General features: G+C 37.0%; 1 protein-coding gene across 2 annotated transcripts in view; it reads right to left on the reverse strand.

Moving 5' to 3' along the window:
• IFT56 (intraflagellar transport 56) overlaps positions 1-24,400 on the reverse strand; it is a 58,477-nt gene that overhangs the window by 21,951 nt on the left and 12,126 nt on the right. Inside the window, exons 5-13 of one of the 2 annotated variants that reach the window (XM_080393121.1) lie at positions 19,744-19,793; positions 18,049-18,194; positions 16,608-16,779; positions 16,150-16,224; positions 14,900-15,002; positions 10,296-10,351; positions 8,546-8,599; positions 7,684-7,747; positions 1,025-1,113 (exon numbers count right to left, since the gene is read on the reverse strand). In XM_080393121.1, the coding sequence (XP_080249247.1) occupies positions 1,025-1,113; positions 7,684-7,747; positions 8,546-8,599; positions 10,296-10,351; positions 14,900-15,002; positions 16,150-16,224; positions 16,608-16,779; positions 18,049-18,194; positions 19,744-19,793 (809 nt within the window). The remainder of the gene's footprint in view (positions 1-1,024; positions 1,114-7,683; positions 7,748-8,545; positions 8,600-10,295; positions 10,352-14,899; positions 15,003-16,149; positions 16,225-16,607; positions 16,780-18,048; positions 18,195-19,743; positions 19,794-24,400) is intronic. The other variant, XR_013929072.1, reaches the window with a different exon arrangement.

Here is a 24,400-nt window from a genome sequence, read left to right on the forward strand (position 1 = left end):
GAGCCATTCTAGTGTCTACAGCCACTATGGCATTTCTTCAATGACCTCTTTCCAGACAAAGTTTAAACACCCTACACCTTCACCATCAGCTGCTTTTGGCACCATTACAACCACGTTTTTCTTTAGATCTCACCCTCCTTAGAACACTGTAATTCTGCTCATCTTGTATAGCTCCCTAATAATTTATTTTTAGATTCATGTTCATCTTCCTACCAGATATAGAGTTCTTACAACTCTAGTTTCAAATCACTGGAATGAAGCTGCAATCAGTTAACCCCATAGTCACACTTCAGCCTCTCTTTTTTGCCTCATGTCTGACTTGTAACTGGATATCTGTAAGTTATCCATTGAATACTGGTGATCTGATAATGCTGCATTATAACTGCAGACTCCTTCTCTTACTTTGAAAAATGCCACATTGCCTGCGTACCACTCAGATTACTTCTGCAAAAAATAATATTCTTAGCTTACTGCTTTGGTAATACTGCCCTATCTTAGCTCTTCAGTGACTGCTTTCCCTGTAAAATATAAGCATTATTACTTTCAGATTCCTTAATGTCCTATCTTCCTTATGCTCTCTTGTTCATAAAAATGTTGTCCCCAATTATCAACCAGTGACAATAATCTCCATCATTCATTTGATAAGTCTTGAGAAAACATTTGCTTTTTTACCTCCATGCTGCTCACCCCATAAATATCCACATTTTTTTCATTGTCTTTCTTTAATTATCTTCCTCATTTTCTGTGATGCCACCAGAAAGCCTGATAATGGTTAAATTGCAAGTGTGATGAGACCATCGTGCCCATCATGCTGCACAATGCTATCTTATAAACTGCTTCTTCACATTTTGATCCATTTACTGTACTGACCACTTATGTCCCACTGTTGCTCCTGTGTTTTGTTGTTACTGCTGTGTTTCTGTATCTTTTTATGCTTACATAGTGTCTCTAACAGTACGGTCTAATTCCTTAAGTAGTGATTCCATGCATTAGAGTACTACCAATACTAAATAAAAATACTAACCTTGACTGAGTTGAGGTAAATCAGGACATTACCAAACTGTCTAAGAAGAAAGAAGCAGGAGGACATGCACTGTCTCCCTGGAATGGTATCTAAAATTCAGAAGGGAAAAGCAGATTTGTAGAATTAAAAATCACTGCCAGGATTTCTGGGAACTATAAATGCAGCTAACTTCTAAAAATAGTGTAACTTGCATTTTCAGGCAAAGGACCATACTAGAAGTTAGAATAGCTACTAGTTCATCTTGTCAGCTTTCTCTACAGCATTCAACTATTGCAAGACTGTATTAATCAGCAAATTCCACAGGGAAAAATTAAGTAACAGCCCTTTTCCATGACACAATTTATGCAGCATATTTTTACCATTAATTACTCTTACTCTTAGGAAAAGACACCTGATACAAAGCCCAAGTTTGTTATTCTAATCTCATTAGCCTTTTTTCTTTAAAATTATGCTTCTCAGTTATCCTGGTCAAAGCATCTCTACATATTTTAATTTTACTTCCCATAAGAGTAAACTTGGTATGCTGAAAATATTGTCATAAAAAAAAATCAATACATGCACAGGAAAAATACTGAGTGATAAAACACAATATGAAAATTAATTTCCATGCATTTGGGATTACCACATTGTTAACAAGTGGTAAACAAGTTGGATATATCAGTTTAAATGAGTGCCAGTACATTTTGCTGCTGTCAACGTCATCATAAACTTTGCTGCCATCATACTATGCTGTTGTCTACTCTGTAATTGCAAGCTGTGTTAAGGAAAAACAATTTAAAAGCTTTTTTAGGGATTATGAAGTAAGCTTACTAGGATTAATGTTTGTTAGACCCAACTAGCAGAGATTGGTCAGAGATGGATGAACTCAAGCAGCAGCTGGAAAGGCATAAATGCAAGTGATGTCAAATCACCGCTATTTCACTATGTCAAATGATCACTAGTGAGCATGCTTCTCTGTGCACTTTGGTAAGGTGACAGGAGATAAGATCCTAAGGCCTCCAACAGCCCTGAAGAAATCTGCTCCTGTAAGTTAGTTACCATCAATCCATCCACAGTAGGAAATTATGTATCTTTTCTTTATATAGAAATGTCATGTACCTGAACACCAGTATTTTGACTCCATACACAGCACAAAATATAGCATTCCATCGGAAAATTGTACTTTCTCCTTTACATAAGGTAGGGTAGTAATTATTCCTGGAAAACACTATGTAAGATTGCAAAATATATTTTGAACGAAAGCAGAATCTTGTTATCTTTTATCTTTTAGCAGTAGGAGATACTGAGCTTGGATGGCCTATCATTTCCATATAGAGACAATCCATCCTCACCTATGTCTGAACCACATTATTTAGTTCTCCAGCTTAAGAAAATTATTCAGTTATTTATCAAATGTTCACTTGGGAGCAGAAACTGGCCTGTATATTACCTGTCATTTTTTACATGCAGGCATACTTATCATGACACATATATGCCTTGACAGGACAATAACAGAAACAGTTTTCCTCAGTGTTCCTCTGCTCTTTTTTTGTTGCAATGAGAATGCAGATAGCTCAAAAGTGCCCCTTCTCTCACATTCAATTTTTGAAGTTCATAAACTCACAGCACTTTATTTTAAACTATTTTTTAAAAAAAAACAAATAACCCTGCAAAGAAAACTTCAAACCGAGAAGTCATTTTTAGTAAAAATGATTCCCAGTAACAAAATATTAGAGCCACACTTTCCCCATATATGATTGGAGAGTTTTTAGCTTTAGTACGTATTCTTATGTCCACATTTTTGCAGAAAATTTTGTTATCCCAGTATACTATCCTCCATATACTCTTAGAGAAAGATTTCATTAAAAAACCAAACAAGTAAAACATCTGTAAATCTCACACAACTCAGCAATGACTACTACTAGTGACAGGAAAACTAGAGTTTTATCGTTCTGATTCATCCCATGTGACTCATACAGGAAGAGGGAAAAGTTCTGATTTTTAAAAATTATGTAGAGTGACCTAAGAATACCTCAAAGAAAAGTCCAGAAGAAATGTTTCATTCCTCTCACTAAACACCAGATATGCCTGACTTGGTCCTAAAAGAGGACCACTGAAAATTAAAGGGGTGCTTTTCTCCATTATTCTTGCAGTGTTTTTAGGGTAGTTTATAAGACTTACTTAAGCACCAGAAACACTGTATTTAATGGAAATGTTAATGTTCGTTTACTTTTGCTAATGTGCCTCTTGCCCCGTTTCTACCCTAACTTATCTCAGACATCTGATCTGTTTAATTTTCCATCCAGTTAAGACTTTGGGAGAAGAACATGAGAATTAACTATAAAAATCTATTTATATCCTCCTTTGTAATGCCCGTTCCATTTTGTGTCATTGGGATTAAGAATTGTTTTTAAGCTTAAAAAAACCCCAAACAACAAAACCAAAACAACAGTAAAGCCAGCTGCTGTTCTGGGTCGGGTTTTTTTGTTTGTTTTAGGTGTTCCTACTCCTCTTAAAAGTATGTAACTTCCAATATGAGATTAAGTGTGTACATGTTTTGAAAAGCATTTTCACATTAACTCTGCCTGCTCTATGTTCCTTAAACCTCCAAGTCAGAGATCTAACTGAAAATAGCAAAAGGCTTAATTAACAACCCCAAATGACTTTACAAATGCATGACACTGTACTCTTCCTAAGCTATCTGTTGCTGCCTTTTTCTTAATGCAGTCATGGGTTTCTACAGTTAACAAAAGCAAGTCAGAAAGACAGGACCTTGTTTTGTAAAAACATTCTACATCTTCATTTTAATCCATTAATTTTTTACAATCCACATTAAAATCAAGAGCCTTGTAGGCCCATTTGTGAGCAAAGGGTAGGATTTCCTCACTCTGGTGAGCACAATCTACTTTTGTATTATAAATCTGCAAAGCAGCTAAGTAACTTGATAAAGATCTTAAACAGACAATCTAGTGGTACTAGCTCCTTGCAAGGATTGGCTCAGTGGTAAGTGCTGAAGCATGACGTACACGCTTGAATAGGTAGTGGCTGGCTACTTAACAAAAGCCCAAGTATACAACAGCAAGAATTCTGTTCTCCATTCTAAATCCAGCAAGAGAAAGGCAGCAGATCAAAAATGACCAAAAATATACAGCATAGTGGCTAATATGCTAAGGTACGTAAGAACACAAAAAGAATCATATTGGATCCAAAATCTATCTGGTTCAGAGCTGGCTGAGTAAGGCTACACAGCTATAGAAAGAATATATACTGATTTCACATATAATACATGCTGTGGTATGTAATGCCACTTCCTTTGAAGTTTGTCCCAGCTTCCAACAATCTGCACTGAGGACTTCCTATTAATCACTGAAAATTTTGTGTTAAACACCTAATGGACTTTTCTTCTACAAATTTCTTTATAACTTCTGGTCCCTGCAAGATTCTGTATCAAGTTGTGTTCTGTGAAAAAGTAATTTATGCTGTTTAATTGTCTTGTGTGATGATTTATGTCAATGCTCCTTGGCTTTTTGTATGGTACAGTAACTAATTCTTCTCCATTCCTCTTATCCTTGTCATTTATGATGTTCTGTATCACAAACATAACCAAGCTGTCAACATTTTCCAAGCCATGTATCCTCCTTTATTTAATCTCTCCTTGTTCAGGAAGCTATCCCCTTTCTCTAATCATCCTTGCCGTCTTTATTGTACCCTTTCTTGTTCTATCTATTTTCTTTGAAAGAAAGTTCTAAGAACCAGAACTGCAGACAGTATTCAAGAAAGGGAAGCATTATTTTTGTTTTGTTCTCTCTTTCCTCATCAGTTCCTAAGGTTCTCTTCAACTTTTCTGATAATATTGTAAATATAGTTTAAGGGTTTTTTTCCCCCCCTATGTACTACTTCACATTTATCAAAGCTAAATTTAATTTGCATATTGTTACCCTGCCTCACATATTCTTCCACAGCTTTCATCATTGTGGAAGCTTTCATTTTTCCTACTTTGGTTAATTTTGTACCATTGGCAAACCGAGTCATGTCATTATTTGTCTCCTATAGCTCATTAATTATGAATACAAGCCCTTTCTTTAAAGAAACAAAAGGTTCTTTCAACTGTTCAAATCAGGTGCATTTTATCCTTTTCACTGCTACTTCATTGAAAATTTTCTGATATAAATGAGAAAGGTTATTATGTAGCTTTCGTTATTGAAATTAGTACTATGGAATTTTTTTGTCTTTTGTTAACACATGGGTTTTGAATTTGAGCATACTCAGATGGCTGTAACAGGATCCGACTTTCATCATAAAATTTCAAGTCAGGTTCTACGTTATCTCTGTATTGCTCTAGAGTCACCTGTTCATCTGTATGTTCTCTAGAAAGATGAAAACTTAGCATTTAAAAATTCTTTCTCTATATCGTGCCATGTCCTTGCATTTACTAGGTCAATATGGGCAGAATAGAAGTGTCCAACTATTACTTAATTATCTTTCTGTATAAAATCTCTAACCTCTTTAATATGCCAGTCACTGCTCCCATACAGGCTGGCTGGTGAATAATTCAGCCTCAATATGATAAGTCTCCTATCTGAGCATGTAATTTAAAACAATTTTATGTTAGTCACTGATAAAGAAAATATATTTACTCTATTTTGAGAGACAGTTCCTATAACATTTAGAACCATTCTCCACTGGTATCATCTATTTAGTAATACCCCATTGTAAATTAAATAGGAACAATATCCTACATGTTACCTTCCTATCACATTAAAAAAAATATTTATGTTTATAGCTTCCTCTTCCAAAACCAGGTGCTCTACTTTATCTTTTAAAACACATAATATTTTTTAAAAAAACACATATTTGGCCTACATGTGTTTGCTTTTTGTTATGTCCTACCTAAACTGAACTCCACTTGCTTCTTCTATTTCCTATCTACAGTTTGTTGACCTCCACTTGTCCTTCATTTGAGGATACAACAAGAGCCTCACACTATTTCGCCTTGAAAGGAGTTACCTTGAACTGTGTGCTCTTCTGTATGTCAGCTTTCTCCCACAAATTTTTAAAATGACAAAGCAGTTTTTACATGGGAGTACTAAGAGCGTAAGATGCTTGCAGTAGTAATGTTTCCATTTACCTTTAGTTGGAACCAATCCTTCACACAGGCTCATTTTTCTCCCCCAATTAAACCAACTTCCTAATCAGACTACATTTCTGTTCCTTTTTCTTCCCCTCAACCATACCTCAAGAGTCTCAGCCTCTCTATCTTGTTTTGCATATGGGTTTAAAAATATTTCGTAGTAAAGTTAAGACTTTCAGCTTCCTAAGAATTTCAACTTTGACTTTGAGCTATATCTTCATTATACATATATATAGTTCACATATATATGTGTGTACATATATATATATATATCTGAATATTTCAAAAGATATACTTCAGCGGATCTTTTCTCAGACTACCTCTGTATTATTTTTATCCATGTCCGCAGTGATCATTCATCACACCTGCACAACTCTTATGGGCATTAAGAGGCCTACCACCATTGCATCAGTCACCTTGTGACTTTACTGGTATCACAAAACCAGTTAGCCATATGCCCACTAACTGAGTCCTCCACTACTACAGTTTGTATTGCTTCTTTCTGTTAGTTAGGATTACAACTCCAAAGAGATAGCCACAATGCAAAAGAAATGTGTTAGAGAAACCTCATCTATGGAACCACTTCCAGCCTTCCAACATGAAGCTCTCTGCTGCACGACCTCAACAGTACAAGAGCTGCAAGGAGAACAAACTGGCTACACAGTATTGCTGAAAGTTTCATCAGTACTGCTGCTCTATCTCTTGAACTACTTCTCTTTTGTCACCATGGACACATGATACAACATTCTGTCTCTGAGGTCCATGAGCTGCCTGCACCATAAACACACCTAAGTTACCCACCTAAAGAAGCAGTCCTAGTGACAATGCCTACGAAGGAAACTGGGAAGCCCCATTTCAGCTGAATTCCTCTGTTCCGATTACTGCCTTTTGTGATTTGGTATTCTTTGTTTTACTGTGGCAAGGGAAAGGGAAGACAAGGTCTTGTTTTGGTCTATTATTGAATAAGTAGAAGTAAATATTGAAAATATATTGGTTTTTTGGTTTTTTTGTTTTGTTGTGTTTTTTTTTAAAAAAAATTTCAACCAAGGGGTTAGTCCCAGAGCCTCCATTCCTCTCTGTAGCCAAATTCCTCTTTCCTCTTTACATTTTTATCAAGCTCAGTTCCAGGGCACACTCCATGCTAGGACTCTATGTACTTGATAGGCTTTCGTTAGCATTTCTAGATTTGTACCTGTGAAGTTTCAGCTGCACACTTCATCAAATTAAGCTGTTGTCTTTTGTTTCTATAATGGGGATTATTAGTCAAAGGCAAGCTGCCACAGCGTCTATCAGTAAAGACCAGCTGTTTGCAGTATAACCTCTTTTCCACTCAAATTCCTTTAGTAAGGTTTGGAATCAATTTGCCTTCTAATTTAGATCTGCAAATTTGTTTTAGACTATAAATTAGACTTTCTGTTACTCATACTATAGCAACAAAATGCCTAGCAATAATCATGCTAACAGTCAGCAGTTAAACAAAGATACGATGGTATACATTTGGATATTGTAAGAAGGATTACATAATGGAGAAAGAGCATTTCAGACATACCACATTCACTGGCTGATTCACCCACCAACTGGAAGAACTGCTGAGCAATTTTCAGATGGTCTCTCTGGAAAAGGGGAAAAAAAAATTGCAACATAAGTTCCAGAGCTGATGCTACAGTCAACAGTCCTGATTCTGTTTTTAAAACACAGCTGTTGAGAATCACTCAAGATAGCTTACATGTCTTTGTGTTTTCCCTGATAAGTTATACTTAGCTTTTTTTGCCAGCTGGTTCTCACAGAACTTCAGAGTTAGACTTGTAATAACTATTAAAAAGTAGTTGACAAGCAGAACTAATAATTCTTGTGGTTTTTGAACATGTCTTTTTAAATTTTCATTTATTTCAGACTTGGGGTTTTAGGCTGACTGATCTGCTCTCTGAAAAGTAGGCCTATGGACTTAGAAACAGGGCGCTAAAACACTCTGTGGTCATATATATTATTATTCTAAGATAAATAAAAAATTCATTGGGAAAATAGATAACTATTATTTCCACAGTGAAAATACACTCTGAGGAGCAGATGGGGAGCAACTAACAGGCAGACCAGGGCTGAAATAAAAACAGAAAAGGTAAATGTGCCACTGTATGTGCCCACATATACAAGAACACTGTAGAAAGCAAAAAGGATTTTTTTAGAAGCAGGACAGAGAAGCCAAATTCCACTTGGTTAATTGTCAGGACTAGCAACAGGGATTTGTATTTCACTCATTCTGGACTGAGTACTGTACAGAAGAAGATTCCAGGACTCAGAGATCCTGCAATCTAAATGAGAAATGGCTGCCTCTTCCACTTTGGTCCAGTCCCTACAGATCTGTTCAAATTCTGTTGTTGGAGAAGCTGGAGAACCTCATGGGCTTCACTCACCGAGCCCATTTCTTGTCCAAGTGCTGCATTTACCACTCCTTTGAGGATGTACTCCTGAAAAAAAAAAGGTAAAAAGGATCAGAGAAGACAAGGTGAAGATTTCAGGAGACACGTAAGAGCCTATGTATACATTATTTTCTTTCTAAATTCTAAATTCAATTCTATCCCAAATCAGTATTATAGGTAGCTGGTTACTATGGTAGTGTTTCAGCACAGTAGTACAAATTTACCCCCCAGAAATCCATTCCATTTGGTAGCTAGTCACTTCTGCTAAATATGTGGGATGCAAAGGGGTAATGTTTTCTGATAAGTCTTATGCTCAAAGACAATGTACCAGAAGAAACACCATAACATACTATCATGCCCTCTTCACCATCATATGACCAATAATCAAGTGCATTGTTGTTATATTAATGCACAGATCCCCCTTCAAATATGCACATTAGTTAACCATAACCACTAATATCCTTGCTCCAAAACACATAGTGTTTTCATCAGGGCAAAAAATGTCAAAAGGTTTGTGCTCTGTGGTCATGTTAATCTATTAAAATCAGGAATAGGAGTAGAGTTCCCCGTAATCTCTACTGTGAGATACAACTGTAGTTTAATTCTCTGAGCAAGATTTTCTCACTATGTAATTGACTCATTTGTCTCATTCAAATCTTACAATTCTGAGTTATAGCTATAAACCTGTTTTAGCAGGTACTCTTGATAAACCTGGACAGCCCTGTCACAGATGTAAACGTGGAAAAAGAGACATCTACAAAGACCAACAATGGAGTGCAAAGAAGCAATCTAAGAGTACTAGTCAGCATGCTAAGTAAGCATTTTACTTAAATACTTCTGCAAGCCTTAGCAGGGAGTTCCTTCCAAGTGTGAGTGAGAAAAACAGAAAAAAAGCACAAAGATTCTCATTTCAAAATATGATCAAGAATGCTATGTTATTTTTATTAGGCATGTATATGGGGAAAATGGAGACTAATGGACCAACAGCTGTAGAAAACTGTTCTACTAAGTCTTGCTATACTGCAAAACACAAGAAGCGGAAAGCAACAGCAGAAGACACTCCTCAGCACAGAATCACCAGATCTGTGTTCCTGAGGTTTTCCTTTTCCCTCACTCTATCTAATCATGACACAGATTCATGAAAGGTCCCTTTCATGCCCAGCTATGTGACCTTTGGAAAATAAACTGCAAAGAGGAATAAATCAGAGGCTAAAGATGTTGGAACAGCCACAAAAGAAAATTACAGTAGCAGCCAAGACACACTGCAGTTTTCACTCATTGCAGCCAGAGTGAGATGAGATTAGAAAAGACCTATTATTTAAACTGTTTAATCTAATGTAGCTTGTTTGTACTGAAATGGCTTCAGGACAAACCCCATGAGCATCTGAGCTAGCAGATCTGAGGGATGGTAACCATCACCAGGGCAGAAGTGACAAGTAGCTGTAGTTGTAAGGGGGCTTTTTCCTGTGCGCTAGTGGTCAGCTCCCCAGAATCAAATCCGCACACAACAGAGCTGTATTCTTAGTTGACCACAGGTGGTACAGTAATAAACATGCTAAGTTACTCATATATAATACTTCATCCATGGACATTAAGTCTGATGTTAATAAATGGATGGAAGACACAAGAGTTTTAAGAGTAGGAATGGGGCAGCTCTTCTCAGGCTACCAGCTTTGTATGTGCCAGATTTCATATAAATTTATAACTTCTGCTTTTATGTACCATGACATCAGTTTCCAATTACCTGTGGAGCTGTAGGTTCCAGGTCCTTAATCAGGTTATAGGCCTCCTGCACATCATCTGAAATACCAGAAATTAGAATGCATGACAACCCACATAGCACACTGTATTAGAACAAGTCACTTATCTCTACAACATTCCCCAATAGACATAGACTAAGAAATAAAGCATTTAGACAGGAGGAGAAAGGTAACTATAAATCATTGTGAATTTATATCACAATGGTGATAGTTTTCTAGAACTCAAATAGCAAACACAGAATGAGTAATAGCTTCTTTATTACTACAGTTTTCCTAGTAGAGATGACTTGGCCCCCTTGTTCATAACCCAGTGTCTGCCTTCTCAACAGTACAAGGTCAAGGTAATAAATCCATCATCTTCCTGTCTTTTCTGTTCTTATATTTATTTACCCCTCAAAGAGGATTGGGTAACATGATTTTGAAGGGAAATTTCAACTTTTCCTTATCAATATTTCAAAATCTGTCCAGCAGCTCTTACCCGATCTTACCGATTTATAACAACCAAAGAGCACTACTAGTATAGAAGTTTAGAACAACATCCTTCCTACCCAAGAAATAAGTAAAATGAAAAGATCCTAAACTTTACCTAAATAAATAAATAATATGTTGGCACTATGGTCAGCTTTGTAAACCAAACTAGTGAAGATGCCCTTTTTACTGACAAAATTTTATTCATACAGTACTATACCAGCTGCCCACCAGAACAAGCCTTATCTAACAAAACTATTTTGCTAGTACATACCATCATACACTGTGTGGACAATACTCCAGGGTGACTTAAGACAGTATATATAGAGGCTGCCAGGATTCCATCAAACCTCTCTGCTTTCCTACCCATTCCCTTGAGCAGTCAGGTAGTAAGCCAGCACAAGGTACTAGACTAGCCGAAAGTAATGATTTTTTTAATTTTTTTTTAAATAGAAATAGGTTTTTTATTATTTTTGGCTAGCTCAGCTTACCAACCACCACCACATTAAAGAAAAAAAAAAAGTTACAGCAGCCCTTTTTTTCATCAGTGTAGACCATCAACACACAACTGTGCTCTTCAGGCTCCAATACAAGCCTCCAGCAAACCTCACTGGAGCAGATCAGAACTGGTAACCTGGCCTCAAACCCTGCTAAAAGGCACTATCTTAAAGAGTTGGAAAAAAACGTGATACATGTTTGTGCTTCAGTCACTCCAGTTCAGAGCTTGTCATAATACTACTTAACACTGCCTACCTTTGTCAGAGACCTTGTAAGTTTTGGAGAGACAGCTCTACTCATTAGAAGTAATGATTTCTCACATTCTTAACTCTTGCTGCTACAGCAGGAAAGAGGTTTTAACCCTAATTCCCCCTGGCCTCCTTTTCCAGTATGCAAGTCATTTGTATACCACTGTGAAGAAGAGAATGTAACTAATGAAAATTACTGCGTTTGACAACAAGCAAGTAAAAAGCCTGATTTTTAAGCGCTACAGATGATGTACTTTGCTTCTGTGTAAGTAGAACTTAATTTGAAACATATTATTAACAGTATTATTGGGCAAGATAGTTGGTTAAAATATCAGTACTACTTATAGTGGCATCAGCAACAATAATACTGGACAGAAAGGTGGCTGGGAATGGCAGGCATAGATTTGTCAATAGCAAAGTGTACTGACTGACCCAAATTATGACTGGTTGTATGGATAGGGGGGTAGTAGTGGATGCTGCACACCTTGACTTTAGCAAGGTCTTTGACAGTCTCTCATACCTTTGTCATAGCCAAACTTGAGAGGACTGGCTAAATAAGATAAGGGGATGGAAAACTGGCTGGACTAGCCAAGGATGGTGATCAAAAATACAACAAAATCCAAAGGTGGATCATTACTAATCAAATTCCCCAGGGAATGATACTGCTGAATGTCTTATATTAACAACCCAGATGATAGGACAGAGAGTACTCTTTGCAAGCTTGCAGATGATAAAAGACTGGGGAGAAAGCCCAGCTAATTGAGAAACAGTTCAACAGGTTGAAAGAAATCTCATGAAGTTCACAGGAGGCAAAACATAAGTCCTGCATCTTGCTTGCTTTTGAAGCAATTCTAAGCAACAACACGGGGCCAGGGGGAACACTCTGGCTAAAAGGCAGCCTGGGGATCCTGACAGACAGTGCACCCTTGCAGCAAAGGAGGTCAACTGCACACTGGATCACATTAGCAAGAATGCCATCAGGGCAATGGAAGGGATTCTTCTCTATTTAGTACTTGTAAGATTGCACCTGGAGCACTGTGTCCAGTTTTGGGATTCCTCATTCCAGACAGACACTGAAATACTGGAGTGAGCCCACCTGAGGGCTCCCAAGGCAGGTAGATGCCAGAGGAGAATGAGAGAACTGCATTTGCTTAGCTTTCAGAGAAGGCTCAAGGGAGATCTTATCACTGTCTACAGATAACTAATGGGAGGGTACAGATGGGGACAGATTCCATAGCTGAGATGAAAGGCAGTGGACACAAGGTGGAACAGAGGAGGTTCTGACTAGATGCTTGTCTGGACAAGGCTCAAAGCAACCTGATCTAATTGGACCTACCTTGAATAAAATGTGCTATAGATCTCCAGAGCTCTACTCTCACTAATAATGTTGATACAAGAATAATTTACTCTAAAAAAGAAAGAGAGAGGTGGGAAAAAAAGAAGATATGTAAATATCTACAGTGAAAAACAAGAAAGAATTTGAAAAACAGAGGATGTTAGTTAATCCTTAGAAGCAGTTAACAAAACATGGCCTTGGGAGAAGGAATAGACACCATAAATATGCCAAGCTGGGACACAACAAGGTAAATTCAAGGAGAACCAAATGGTTAATGAGACCAAACAGAAAATTACTGGAACTATCTGTGAACTATCTAATCACATGCTAAAAGATCCACCTTTGAGCAAAGAGGGCTCTCTACTAACAAAGCCCCCTCCCCACAGAACACTAGTGGTGGAAAAAAAAAGTCCTGTACCTTAAGTGGACAGGAGGCTAGCAGCAACCAATGAGAATTAAGTGTGACTGAAAGTTTATAAAAAGTTTTACCACGTGTTAAAAGGTGGGCTAGCTTTGTGGATTACCACCTAACACCCACACCTCTGTGCAGACACACATTAAACAAGTAACTCAGCTCTGTGTGTGGATTGGTTCTTGCACACTGGTAAGGAACCCAGACTTGGGATAACATAGAACTCTATAAATTTATAGAATATAAAGCAGGTGAACTATTATTAATATACAATTGTGACCATTTGAATTTACTTGAGAATATATATCTAATTTTCAACCATGATGAAATTTAAATAACCTTACTGTCATTCTCTACTATCAAAAAAAACCCCATAGGGATAGAATTGCCATATTTTGTGAAGACTATGATGTATGCAGATCAGCTACGTCAGACTGAGATATTATTGCACAGTATTAGTCACAAGAAGAATTTCTATAACCACTAATAGTCACCAGTAGTGGGATATTCTAAAATCTGTCACAGTCTTGAGTTGAGCTGAAACGATGAGGCAATGTTTCAATTGCACATGCAGACAAAAGAAGCAGTCCTGGATACAGCTGAGCACCAAGAGAACTTATTCCAACTACAAAGATTAAATCTCGCCAACCTTGTTGATTACAAATCATAGAGAAGTTACTCAGAATCAGCATCTGAAACTCAAAGTCGATCACATAAAAAAGCTCATAGAGCTTTACTATGTTTACATAAGCTCAGATTCTCTGATGAACTTACTGAGATGCAAAGAATATAAAGTTGGTGTGACTTACTTCTGCCAGCAGAATGTATCTCCTTTTTTCCAGGTAGTTTTTCAACATTTTGGGGGAAAAAATAATCGCAGGCATGGATTTTATTTAAAATGTAAGAAAAGACATTTTTCTGGTTTCAGATGCTCTGATCATCTAAACATACTTTGTCATCTTTAAAAGGTGACAGAAGACAAGGCTTATAATAAAGCAATGGAAAAATAATCATCACATCTCCCCATATTAGATGACTGCAGTTAATACCTACTCATCACTCAGCCAGTCAAGCCACTATTGAATAAAGGAACACAATGGGAGAACAGGAACAGCTTTGAAACTCAACTCAGACAAAATTCAAAGGAACTGGCCAACTAGGGAGAAACAAGTAGAAAATCCTTTCCAACTGATTCTGGCTACCTACCTGCATTCTTTACGAGTTGTAAAGTAGATTTGGAATAAAGTGTCTTGTTCACAGTCACTTTGGCTCATATTCAGTTTGTGCCCTATTTAGAGAAACAGTTGTTCTTGCCTTCAAAGGACATATTCAGGCAGGAGAGGCCCGCTTGCTATAAACATATAAGCACCACCATCTCCAAAGCCATCTCATACAACCCAAGAACCTCCAGTACCCTGCTAAAGTAGATTTATTTGACTGCACACAATTAAAGCACTTCTCTGCAAGCCATGGGAACTCTTACATCACTATTTTCCAGAGGAACAGAAAATGAAATAAATTACATTTTACTGCAAGGAAAAAAAAAGCATTTCATTGAATAGTCAGTTGAGATCAGGCAAATTACTATCATCCCTGAAGCTGTGAAATAGACAAAGGTGTATTTACCTTGCCGCAGATAATAAATCACAAGATTCAGTCTTGCCTCAGGAATAACATCAACCAGAGGAGGCAGGACCTGTAAAGCCCCTTCTCCTCCTCGGAACACCACCTGCAGAGAAAACAGCATTATTGATAACTGTGTATCAACATATGATGTCTTAATTCAAGGAAATGAATCCTTAAATTCCTATATGAACAGTAAGAAAAGGTCACTGGTACTGACATTAGCATAATCCTTGCTTTAATATAACTATAGAATTGTGATGTGTGAAGAAACTTTATTCTGAAGAATATTAAGTATTTAATCCATCAGTAAAAATTAACTTCAGCTTTCAACACTTCAAAGGAGTGATACATTACCTGTCAAAGATTTTAAAGAATAATATAGTCTAAAACAAAAGTGAGGGAAAGCCATACAGAACTAAAATTTGCTTATGATGTACTCATATGAAAAAATTAGGTTAACAACTCTACATTTATTTAGAATGCCACAAGATCCTAAAATGATCAGGAACAGTCAATTATACTTCAGTTTCATATGACAGTTTCTCCAAGAAAATCTAACATACTTATTCAATAAACCACTAGCAAAAAGACCCCCATTCAAAATAAAGAATGTTAACTTACAAAAGTCCAGTTTGAAAGGAGTTTTAACTCTTATGGAAGAAAGCATTAGCTTGTGGTGACTACTCTTGAAAAACCAAGGACAAGCAACTGCTCATCGTTAAATAAGAGCAATCTACTGTTACCCTTTGATCAACAAACCAATAATACCACTGCAGGGAAAATTAACAGGTGATTAATGACTCTCTTACTGCAGAACACACAAGTATTTTAGCTTTTATCAGCACCTTTTTCCCTAGGAACCCCTTGTTAAGTACTTTTTGGATGAAGGCCGTTTCCCCATAAGAGTACGGGGTCATGCATTATGACTTGTTTCTACAGTGTCCTTATTGACTGGGCTCCACAAAATATCTTGCAAAGGTATTCTTACAGGATGTAAGTTATTTTAATATGCCTTTGGAAGTAAAAGCAGCAGCATTATTATTTTCTTGACATAGTCTCAAACTGACAGGGAAACAAAATACCCTTGACGGCACATTGATTCTACAGGTAGGATTTCTGGAATAGGACTTATATGGCAGCAAAGATTCAATTGGGTCTGCAATTCCCAAAATATTCCATTTTATGAATCATCAAGAAAAGCTCTACAAATGAGTGCAGTTCGTATTAAATCTGAGAAATACATTACTCACCAGATTGTGCTTAATGAGCTCCTTGCCAAACTCAAAAGACGATGAGGCACTGTCTGTCAAGTTCTTGAGCTCTGCCTGGAATTACATATATTCCAAATTTTTAAACACAAAACTAAAAAAGCACAGAAGCATAAATGGAGCTTCATATGAGCCCCAAAGCTGATAGACATCTCCAGCAGTGCTGGATCACTGAAAGATTTTTGCCTTCCCACTTCTATGTGATAATTTTAGATAGACACAAGGTCAAAAATTAACTGGGAAAACTAAGACCACTGTGCACAGATGTGAAGTGCTTAATACCAGGGAAACTGAAATGGGGGCATTCCTAAGAGAAGGATACAATGACCAGATAAAGGGCGTTATCAATGTTACTGATTAAGACAGATAACAAGGAAAAGAAACCTGTACAGAATTTTCAGTGAAAATAAAAGTGAACTGAAGGGCTGTCTGATAGATACCTCAGCAGCTTTCCCATTGTAAAGTCGAAAATGATTACAAGCCTTAAGGTTAAGAGCAATGGTGCTGTCAGGAACTTGCTGAAGATAAACAGCTAGCACTTCCTGTGATACATCATAGTAGTCCAGTTTGTAATAGCATAGGGCCACATATACATTCAGAGCCAGGTATTCCCTGCAGGAAAAAGGATTAAAGAAAACATTTAAATCCCACCAGATAGTTATACTACAGAACATTAACATCAGTGATAAAGCTCTCACAGGTCTATACATCTTTTACAAGCACAACAAAACTGGGGTTTCTGAGAAATGCTTAGAGCTTTTAAAGCTCTAGTTAGCTAGGACTGCACAGATCCAGATTTGCATTATTTTTTTCAATGGCAGCTACTTCAGCTTTAAAGAATCACCTACGTAACTTTTGGTTCGCAAATCTGGGAAATGGTGACAACTTCACACAAAGGAAATATACAGAACATGAGCACTGTATTTGGCCTTGCAGAACAGGATTTTCTATGCGATAGATGCAAAGACATTTCATATGCACATAAAACTTTGAAAATATTTTAATGGATCTTATTATCTTACACCACGTACAATTATTTTAGAAAAATCCTTGCCATTACAAGCTATCAAGCCAGAAGAACTAGACACAGAATTAAGACAGGCATTTGTGGAAACAGTGAGTAAAAGGGTAATTGTTAGAAGGTTACTCATTTAGTTTTGAGTGATTGCTTCTACAGGACTTGAAATTTAAAAATCTCTTCTGCAAGCATTACATGACATACTTATATACATTATGATGGGCTTTTCCAAAGCATTCAAGAGAAGTTACTGCTAAACGACAGCTAGGTAGTCTGGGACAGTAGTTTCTATTTTACTAAACAATACTTCCAGCCATGTAAGAATTCAATTTGCTCCTTGTTAAATTCTGAACTAAAAAAACTTACAGAATATGCTAGGAAAAATCACCAACAAGTGTCATAGCAGGATAAATAGAAATGGAAAGAATTTCAGGCTTAAAGGAATGCAAGGAATTATCTGTAAAACTTATGCACTGAACTCTCAGAAAGGTGAAGGAGAAGTCAATAATCACAAGCAAGGATCATCAGACTGGACATCAAAGTGGAAAGAAGACAAAGCAGCTACATAACCACGTATCATTTCAGAAGTAAGCAATGAAATAAAAAAAAGATCTCAGAATGAATTACACAAAAATATCACTAAAATAAAGCAACAGAGAGCAGACTTCTTTTTAAACATGCATTTTTCTATAATGCTTTGCAATGAACAAAATTGAAAGGGCTGCAGCATGCACATTTTGCTGTGGGAAAGAGACATAGTAATTGGAGGAAATTCCTAATTTCAGAAACCAAGCAACTAAATGGAATTCAAATACCAGCAGTATCAGAGACACTGCTTTAAGGTTTAGAGTAGAGATGCCCACCGATTATCAAGAAGAATGCGTTTGTAGATATCAATGGCTTCTTGGTAGTGGGACCGCATGTAGTGGATAGATGCCAAGCTAAGCTGATCTTCTGTAATGTCTTGCAGATTCTGGTGAGAGCTCATCAGTTTCTTCTCATCGCTGAACTAAAAAGAGTTGTGACACATTCTCAGAAGAGTTCATGAGAAAAACATTTTAATTCGATGGTTTAGTTTTGTCCTTGTTGGCAAACAGCAGGTGATGCATATTAAACATCTGGAAAACCTCTGTTACGTGAGGCTACAACTAAGTATACATTTTCCTTTAAGATGCGATTTAGACATAATTACATGTCACATGCCTTGATGGATAAGAGGGGAAACAGCTGAATTAATTATTTCACAAACAGAATTTTGCAACACAAGATTTGACTTTTATTATTTGAGCCAGCAGAAATTCTGCTGTTTGTAGATCCAAATCTCATGGATAGCAGAAAATTACAAGACTTGCCAACATGCAAGCACTAATTTTCACAAAACTTCTTTACAGCACTAACAAATTCTCTTTAATCAGCCCCTTAGAATTCCAGTTTCTTTAAATAAATGGTTTGTTGTTAAAAGCATTGCTGTATAACACATAACACACATACAAAGATAAAAACAAGGAGCACCCATTATATTTGTATTACAATAGTAAAGTTGAGGCTATTCACCTAATCATTCTACTCAAATCACTTATTCCAGTGGTTCCCTTTGCTGATTCTGTTGATTCAACAGTAATTATGAATTTCTCTTACACACAAATTCTATCTTATCTATTTGTTTTTATCTATCTGCTCAGTTTTCTTCAAATTCTTTTCCTCCCTTTAAGCCGGTCACAAAATGATACTCCAGTACAAAGGCAAGAGAAGTTGCTTAACAGAACTAAAGGCAATGGGCTTCATAGTTTCGTAAACGCCCTTTATTTCCAAAGACTAACTTGATGAACTGGGTATTATTCAACTTCTCTTTATCACAGACATCTGTAAGTGCCAGTGCTGCTACAAAAATGTTTTAAGATTTCTCTGTTAACAGAGATATAAGTAAAGAGAATCTGTCATCAAAGCTAACATTCAGGATTTATTCTTCCAACTCAGTCTCTTCAGTAGCACAATACTTGTTAAGTATAACACAGGATGGTACAACCCCAAACTTAAGGGAAGATAGCTATGTGTGGTAAGTGAAACAAATATTCAATTGCTGAATTAGAGTAAACTTGCTGTAAACAACATGACATCTTGGATACTGAATGACTTCGGAGGATCAGTAATAGCAGACAGACTGTTTTGGTCAAATTGCTAGGTATAAGACAGCAACAAGTCAGGAAAACTTGGTATACTTCAAAGAAAAATAAAAATAGTGGCTTATACATTTCTGATTGTCTTCAAGTTCCAGGTTCCTCATGATCAAAAATACCATCAGGTTCCTGTTGTATGACTTATGTGAATTGCGTTGGTGAGACTTTCCTTACATACATGCTGAGGGCATCTATTCTGAGATCATGTTTTCACACTTACTTTCTCCTCCACATTTTAATACAGTAGCGTGGTTACTGAAAATGTTTGTTCTCCTGCCACCACAGACATTTTAATTATTCTGCCAGGTTGCCAGCATAAATTACACATTACCAAACTGAAAAGAAAACAAACAAAGTATGAGTGAAGAAAATACATCATACCTTATGTGCCAGGTGAAAGAGTAAACGGTTCTGGAGACGACTTTTAGGTGCTGAAAGGAAAATTCAGTAAATATTGCTGCAAAGAACAACTCAGGATGTCTCTTCTTTATTTTTAACTCTCTTTCTCAGTAGATATGCATGCACCCATATTCTTTCATTAATAGCCCAAGTACAGTTATTCACTGACACAGCCTTTGCAGATCATGCCCTGGGGCAGGTTCTACCAATTTTAGAGCAGTTTAAAGGCCTTCCTGCTTCCTGTTGAAAATAACTTTTCATTGGCCTCTGTCTTTCATGAACCTTAAAACTTTTATGAATTGCATTATTATTTCCCTGCAGGGCCTTCTGGATAATTCCCTGGGTTTTTTTGCAACATACAGTATAGCATTTTTTACAAAATAAAAAGCAACAACAGATAAACTCACAATCAAGGCTCGTTCTACAACGTGTCACGTTTGAAGTCAGTTGTGATTCATAATTCTAGGAACCCTTCACTTCCAGTGCACTGCATAAACCCATTGCTGTTATGTATGCACATTATATTATATTTAGTTCTAATATTTCTTCTGTCCTTCAGAACAAAAGGCACATGAAAGAATACTGCAGTCAGAGCAGGTAAGATTCAAACTAAGATATGGCAAGAAATATAAGGGAGACACCTTTCTAGAGCCACAAAGTTCATGAAATTTCTTGCTCTAGCAGGATTAGAAATTCCATTTAACTCATTCCATATGATACAAATTGTTAACTGTAGAGCTTTAAGTCACTAGAGAGAGCCTTGAGCTTCACCGACAGTGACAAAGGTCCTCGTCCAACAAAGCTATTAATTTCTTTTGCAAGCAATCTTCCAAAAAGCCTTCCCTTGTTTCCTGTATTTTCTTTAGCTTACTCAGTTAATGAGCACTCTCATTCTTGCTTAGACCAACCAGCTGGCAACCTGTGTTCCACAGAAAGGATGTACATGGAATCTTTACAAAAAGCAGAATTACTTGCTGTGTTTGAGGCCACAAAAGTGCAGAGTTAGCAAAGCAGTGGCATGTAACACAAAGCTATAATTCTTCTGACATCCTAAACCATGAAAAAGGGCTCAAACCACCAAAACCTCTTCCCTCCCTCCTTCCAAGATGGAATTTTCTAGTAGTAAGTTAGATTGTTTTTTTAAAAGCAATTTAGGGAGAGATTTCCAGACTTACTCTTTCTCCACATAGAAAGAAAACTTTATAACACAGCCGACAATGCCAAAACCCAAGTCATTGTCATCATATTGGCAGTATAAGGCTGCCCACCTACTTCTGATAGACACAGCAAATATTTCTCCCTTTTCCTCCTTCCCAAGCTACGTTATTTAACAATATTCCTAGAAAAAAAGGGGACAGTGAACTGTATCTTTAAAGAACTGCTACAATACAGAAGTCCCAAAAGGCAAAGGCAGTATGACAGTGTTCTCACAAACCTAACAACCTTGCGAGGTATTACTTACAGAGCATCAAGTTGTTAAGCTAAATGGTCTTCAATCTAGGATGTATGTGGGAATTCTCATTAGCCTAATTATTAAAGAACAGAAAGTTTTTTTCTGATCTACAATCTGTATATTGTATAAGCAGTAAGCGTACAACTGACATGACAGTGCATTCTAGAAACAATTTAATTCATTGAATTAGGAAGTTAGAGTCCCTTAATTTAAATGCATGTTCTTCCAAATGTTGTCAGTAACGATCTGTGGTAACTCCACATGTGCCCCAGCATTAATTGATACGTTTTAATGTCAAAGTTTAGAAGGGTTGCACACGGACCCCACATGTGCTTTTCTGTAAAACTTCAACCAACCACAACCACCCTTCACAATTCAAAACATTTGGTCATGAAAGACTCCAAAAATACAAGCAGGACAGATTGTGGGGTTTACAGTGAAAATAACATACTGTATAATCACAGCACTATGGGTAAAGACACCAGTGTTCCTTTTTTGAGTAGGTTTTGTTTCCTTTTTTTTTTTTTTTAAATGGGTTTTAGCATTAATTTCACTGTGCAAATTGTGACTTGCAAGCAATACTCCCTTCAAGAACCTAAACTGAGGTATTCTTGTTTCACTGGTCAACCAATGACTGCACTGCTGCCTTTGCAAACCTAGCATCTGATCCAACATCAAAATTATTATTTACTTCTTGGCAAAAGCTGGAGGGTTAGTCCACATTATTTTACATGTAATTTACAGGCAAAAGATGAAACCTGCATTCTGGTGGTGTGCGTGGATATATGGAGGGAGACAAAATGTCCTGCTTCATAAGATATTATATGATCCTATCTATTTGATATTCTTTAAAATAAGACACTTCTACTTAATGTTAGCCAGAGCAGGAGAGGGTCAAAACCCCCAAAAATGTAGTCCTGTCGATATAGTACACAGAACCATGGAAGCATTCAATATCAGCAGTTTCTTTTCTCCCAGTGCCAAATGCATTTTTTCAGGAAGACAAGGAAACATGAACAAGGTCAGATTAGTTTCCAGAAAGAATCTAGTTATGAATATTGGATAAAACTGTTGTCAATCACTGGAGCAGGAAGTGATACAACTGTCTTATCAGAGATAATGACTTTAAGGGACATTAGGCTTGTACCTTTATTACTCTTTGCTGCTACTGAATTTCATTGTCACAGACCTATTAGTGCCACAGGGAAGCACAATCTGACCCTGTGCTACTTTTTCAAGAAGATGACTGTACATATTTTTATTGTTTTTTAAAATCAGTACTAAGCAATCTAGTGATCATAACAAACACGATCACAATGCTGCACAGCATCAACCTGCACCCTGCTCCAGCTCTAATATTGATCTTGTGCTGAAGACATTGCTGAGGTAGCTGGATAGGATGTATCTCCCCCAGCTAGGAAACACACTGATCTTCCTATGCTAGAATGTTTGTCATGATCAGTTGCTGATGATCCAGGCACTGAAGTCATAGTTTGACACGGATCTTAAAAGTGTTCTGTATATTTTTATGTGCTGACACTGAACAGGGACTTATTGAAGTATTTATTAAGATATAATAAACAGCTCCAATAAGAGTGAAGAGAGTTACCTTCACTAATTGTTAAACAAAAAGTTAAGCTCACTAGAAATGGCAGCTCAGAGTCTTAGTGGGTTTCATATTGCTGCCACAGGCAGTAAGATAATGAAACAGTCATGGAAAATTGGGCATTTTTTTCCTCTCATAAGAGTGCAAGGCAGGGCTGGTCACGCATCCAACATTAAGAAGACCCATCCAGCAGGCATAATGCATATGCTATGGCAGCACTTCACACATTAACAGATGTAGAGCACATCTTAAACACACATAGCAGGTGCTGGTAGGAATGGAACAGGGTTGAGAAAGCTCCAGCCTGACAGCACAGAAAATATGAGCACAGGCAAACTTATTCTCCTGTTCCTGAGAAACAGCACCCTGCCCACCTGAATACAGTAGCTGAATGAAGCCCTCTGTGCTTCAGAACCACAGTCTCACTGGTGGAGGGAAGATGCAAGGGTATTGGAAAAGTGCTTGGAAAAACCATGGTCCAATAGCGAGGTTTGCACTTACACACACTTGAATAGCTCAACTGTTCAGAATTTTCTTGAATGAAATTTACAGAGGGCATTCATTGAAATTTTCCATTTCTAACACACTTAAAAGCCAGTTCAGCTATGTTCAGTTACTTACCATATACAGACACATCTCATTTCAGTCATGCCTAAGCATAGTAAGTTAAAGATTATTGAAGCAAAAACCTATCAATTATTCCTGTTGTGTAGCTTCCATTATACTTCAAAAAGCAAACCAAGCAAATAAGGTTAATAGTTTTTAAAGTTTAAATATGTTTAAATTGATATTTGCACTTGAGCACGTTGAAAATTCCATATATCAAACTCCGCTGCTTCAAAACCACAGCTAAAATGCAATGAAAATGAACTACTGTTCTCAAGAAATATAGTACACAGAGAAAGCAGATAATTTTGCATGTAGGTGAACATGCAGTCTAAAGAAAAAGAAAACCCAGCAACTTTTCCATGCCCACTTATAACTGCACATTTTCAGCAGTGACAGCTATCTGACACCTGGTAAACATTAGGACATACATAAGCAAAAATGGTTTGGAAAATGTCATTGCTCTTACTAACCCATCTCTGTTCTGTTTTTGTACAATATTGCTCCTTCCAGTATAAGCTGTGAAATGAGAAGTATGTCTGTTCAGTTAAACCAAATTCTGATCCGACACACAGAGCTGTGAAGAAGTGAAGTAATTACAAAGCTTTGTCCATCAAAAGGGAGGGAGAAAGGAAAGGAAGTTAGAAGGAAGGAAGAAAAAAGGAGGGGGGAAAAGAACTTTAATGAGTGGTTCAGCAACACAACCCTGTATGTGGATAAATCTTAAATTTAATTGTAAAATTCCATTTATCCTAAAAAGACTGTTTTTCGTAACAGATTTAACTGCAGCCTACTTATGTGCACACTTTGTGGTTTAAAAGAATGCTGTAATTTCTTCTGTTTTTCTTGATGCAGTGCTAGCCCATGGCTTCCAAGAGCACTAGGAATTGGTTGCCAGGATCACCATGCAAGTGTGCTGAGTTTCTGGTCCTTGTGCTTTGCAAGGCACAAGAACTGGGAATGCAACCTAGGAT

This window comes from Falco punctatus, assembly GCF_963210335.1.
Source record: "Falco punctatus genome assembly, chromosome: 6".
Taxonomy (NCBI): domain Eukaryota; kingdom Metazoa; phylum Chordata; class Aves; order Falconiformes; family Falconidae; genus Falco; species Falco punctatus.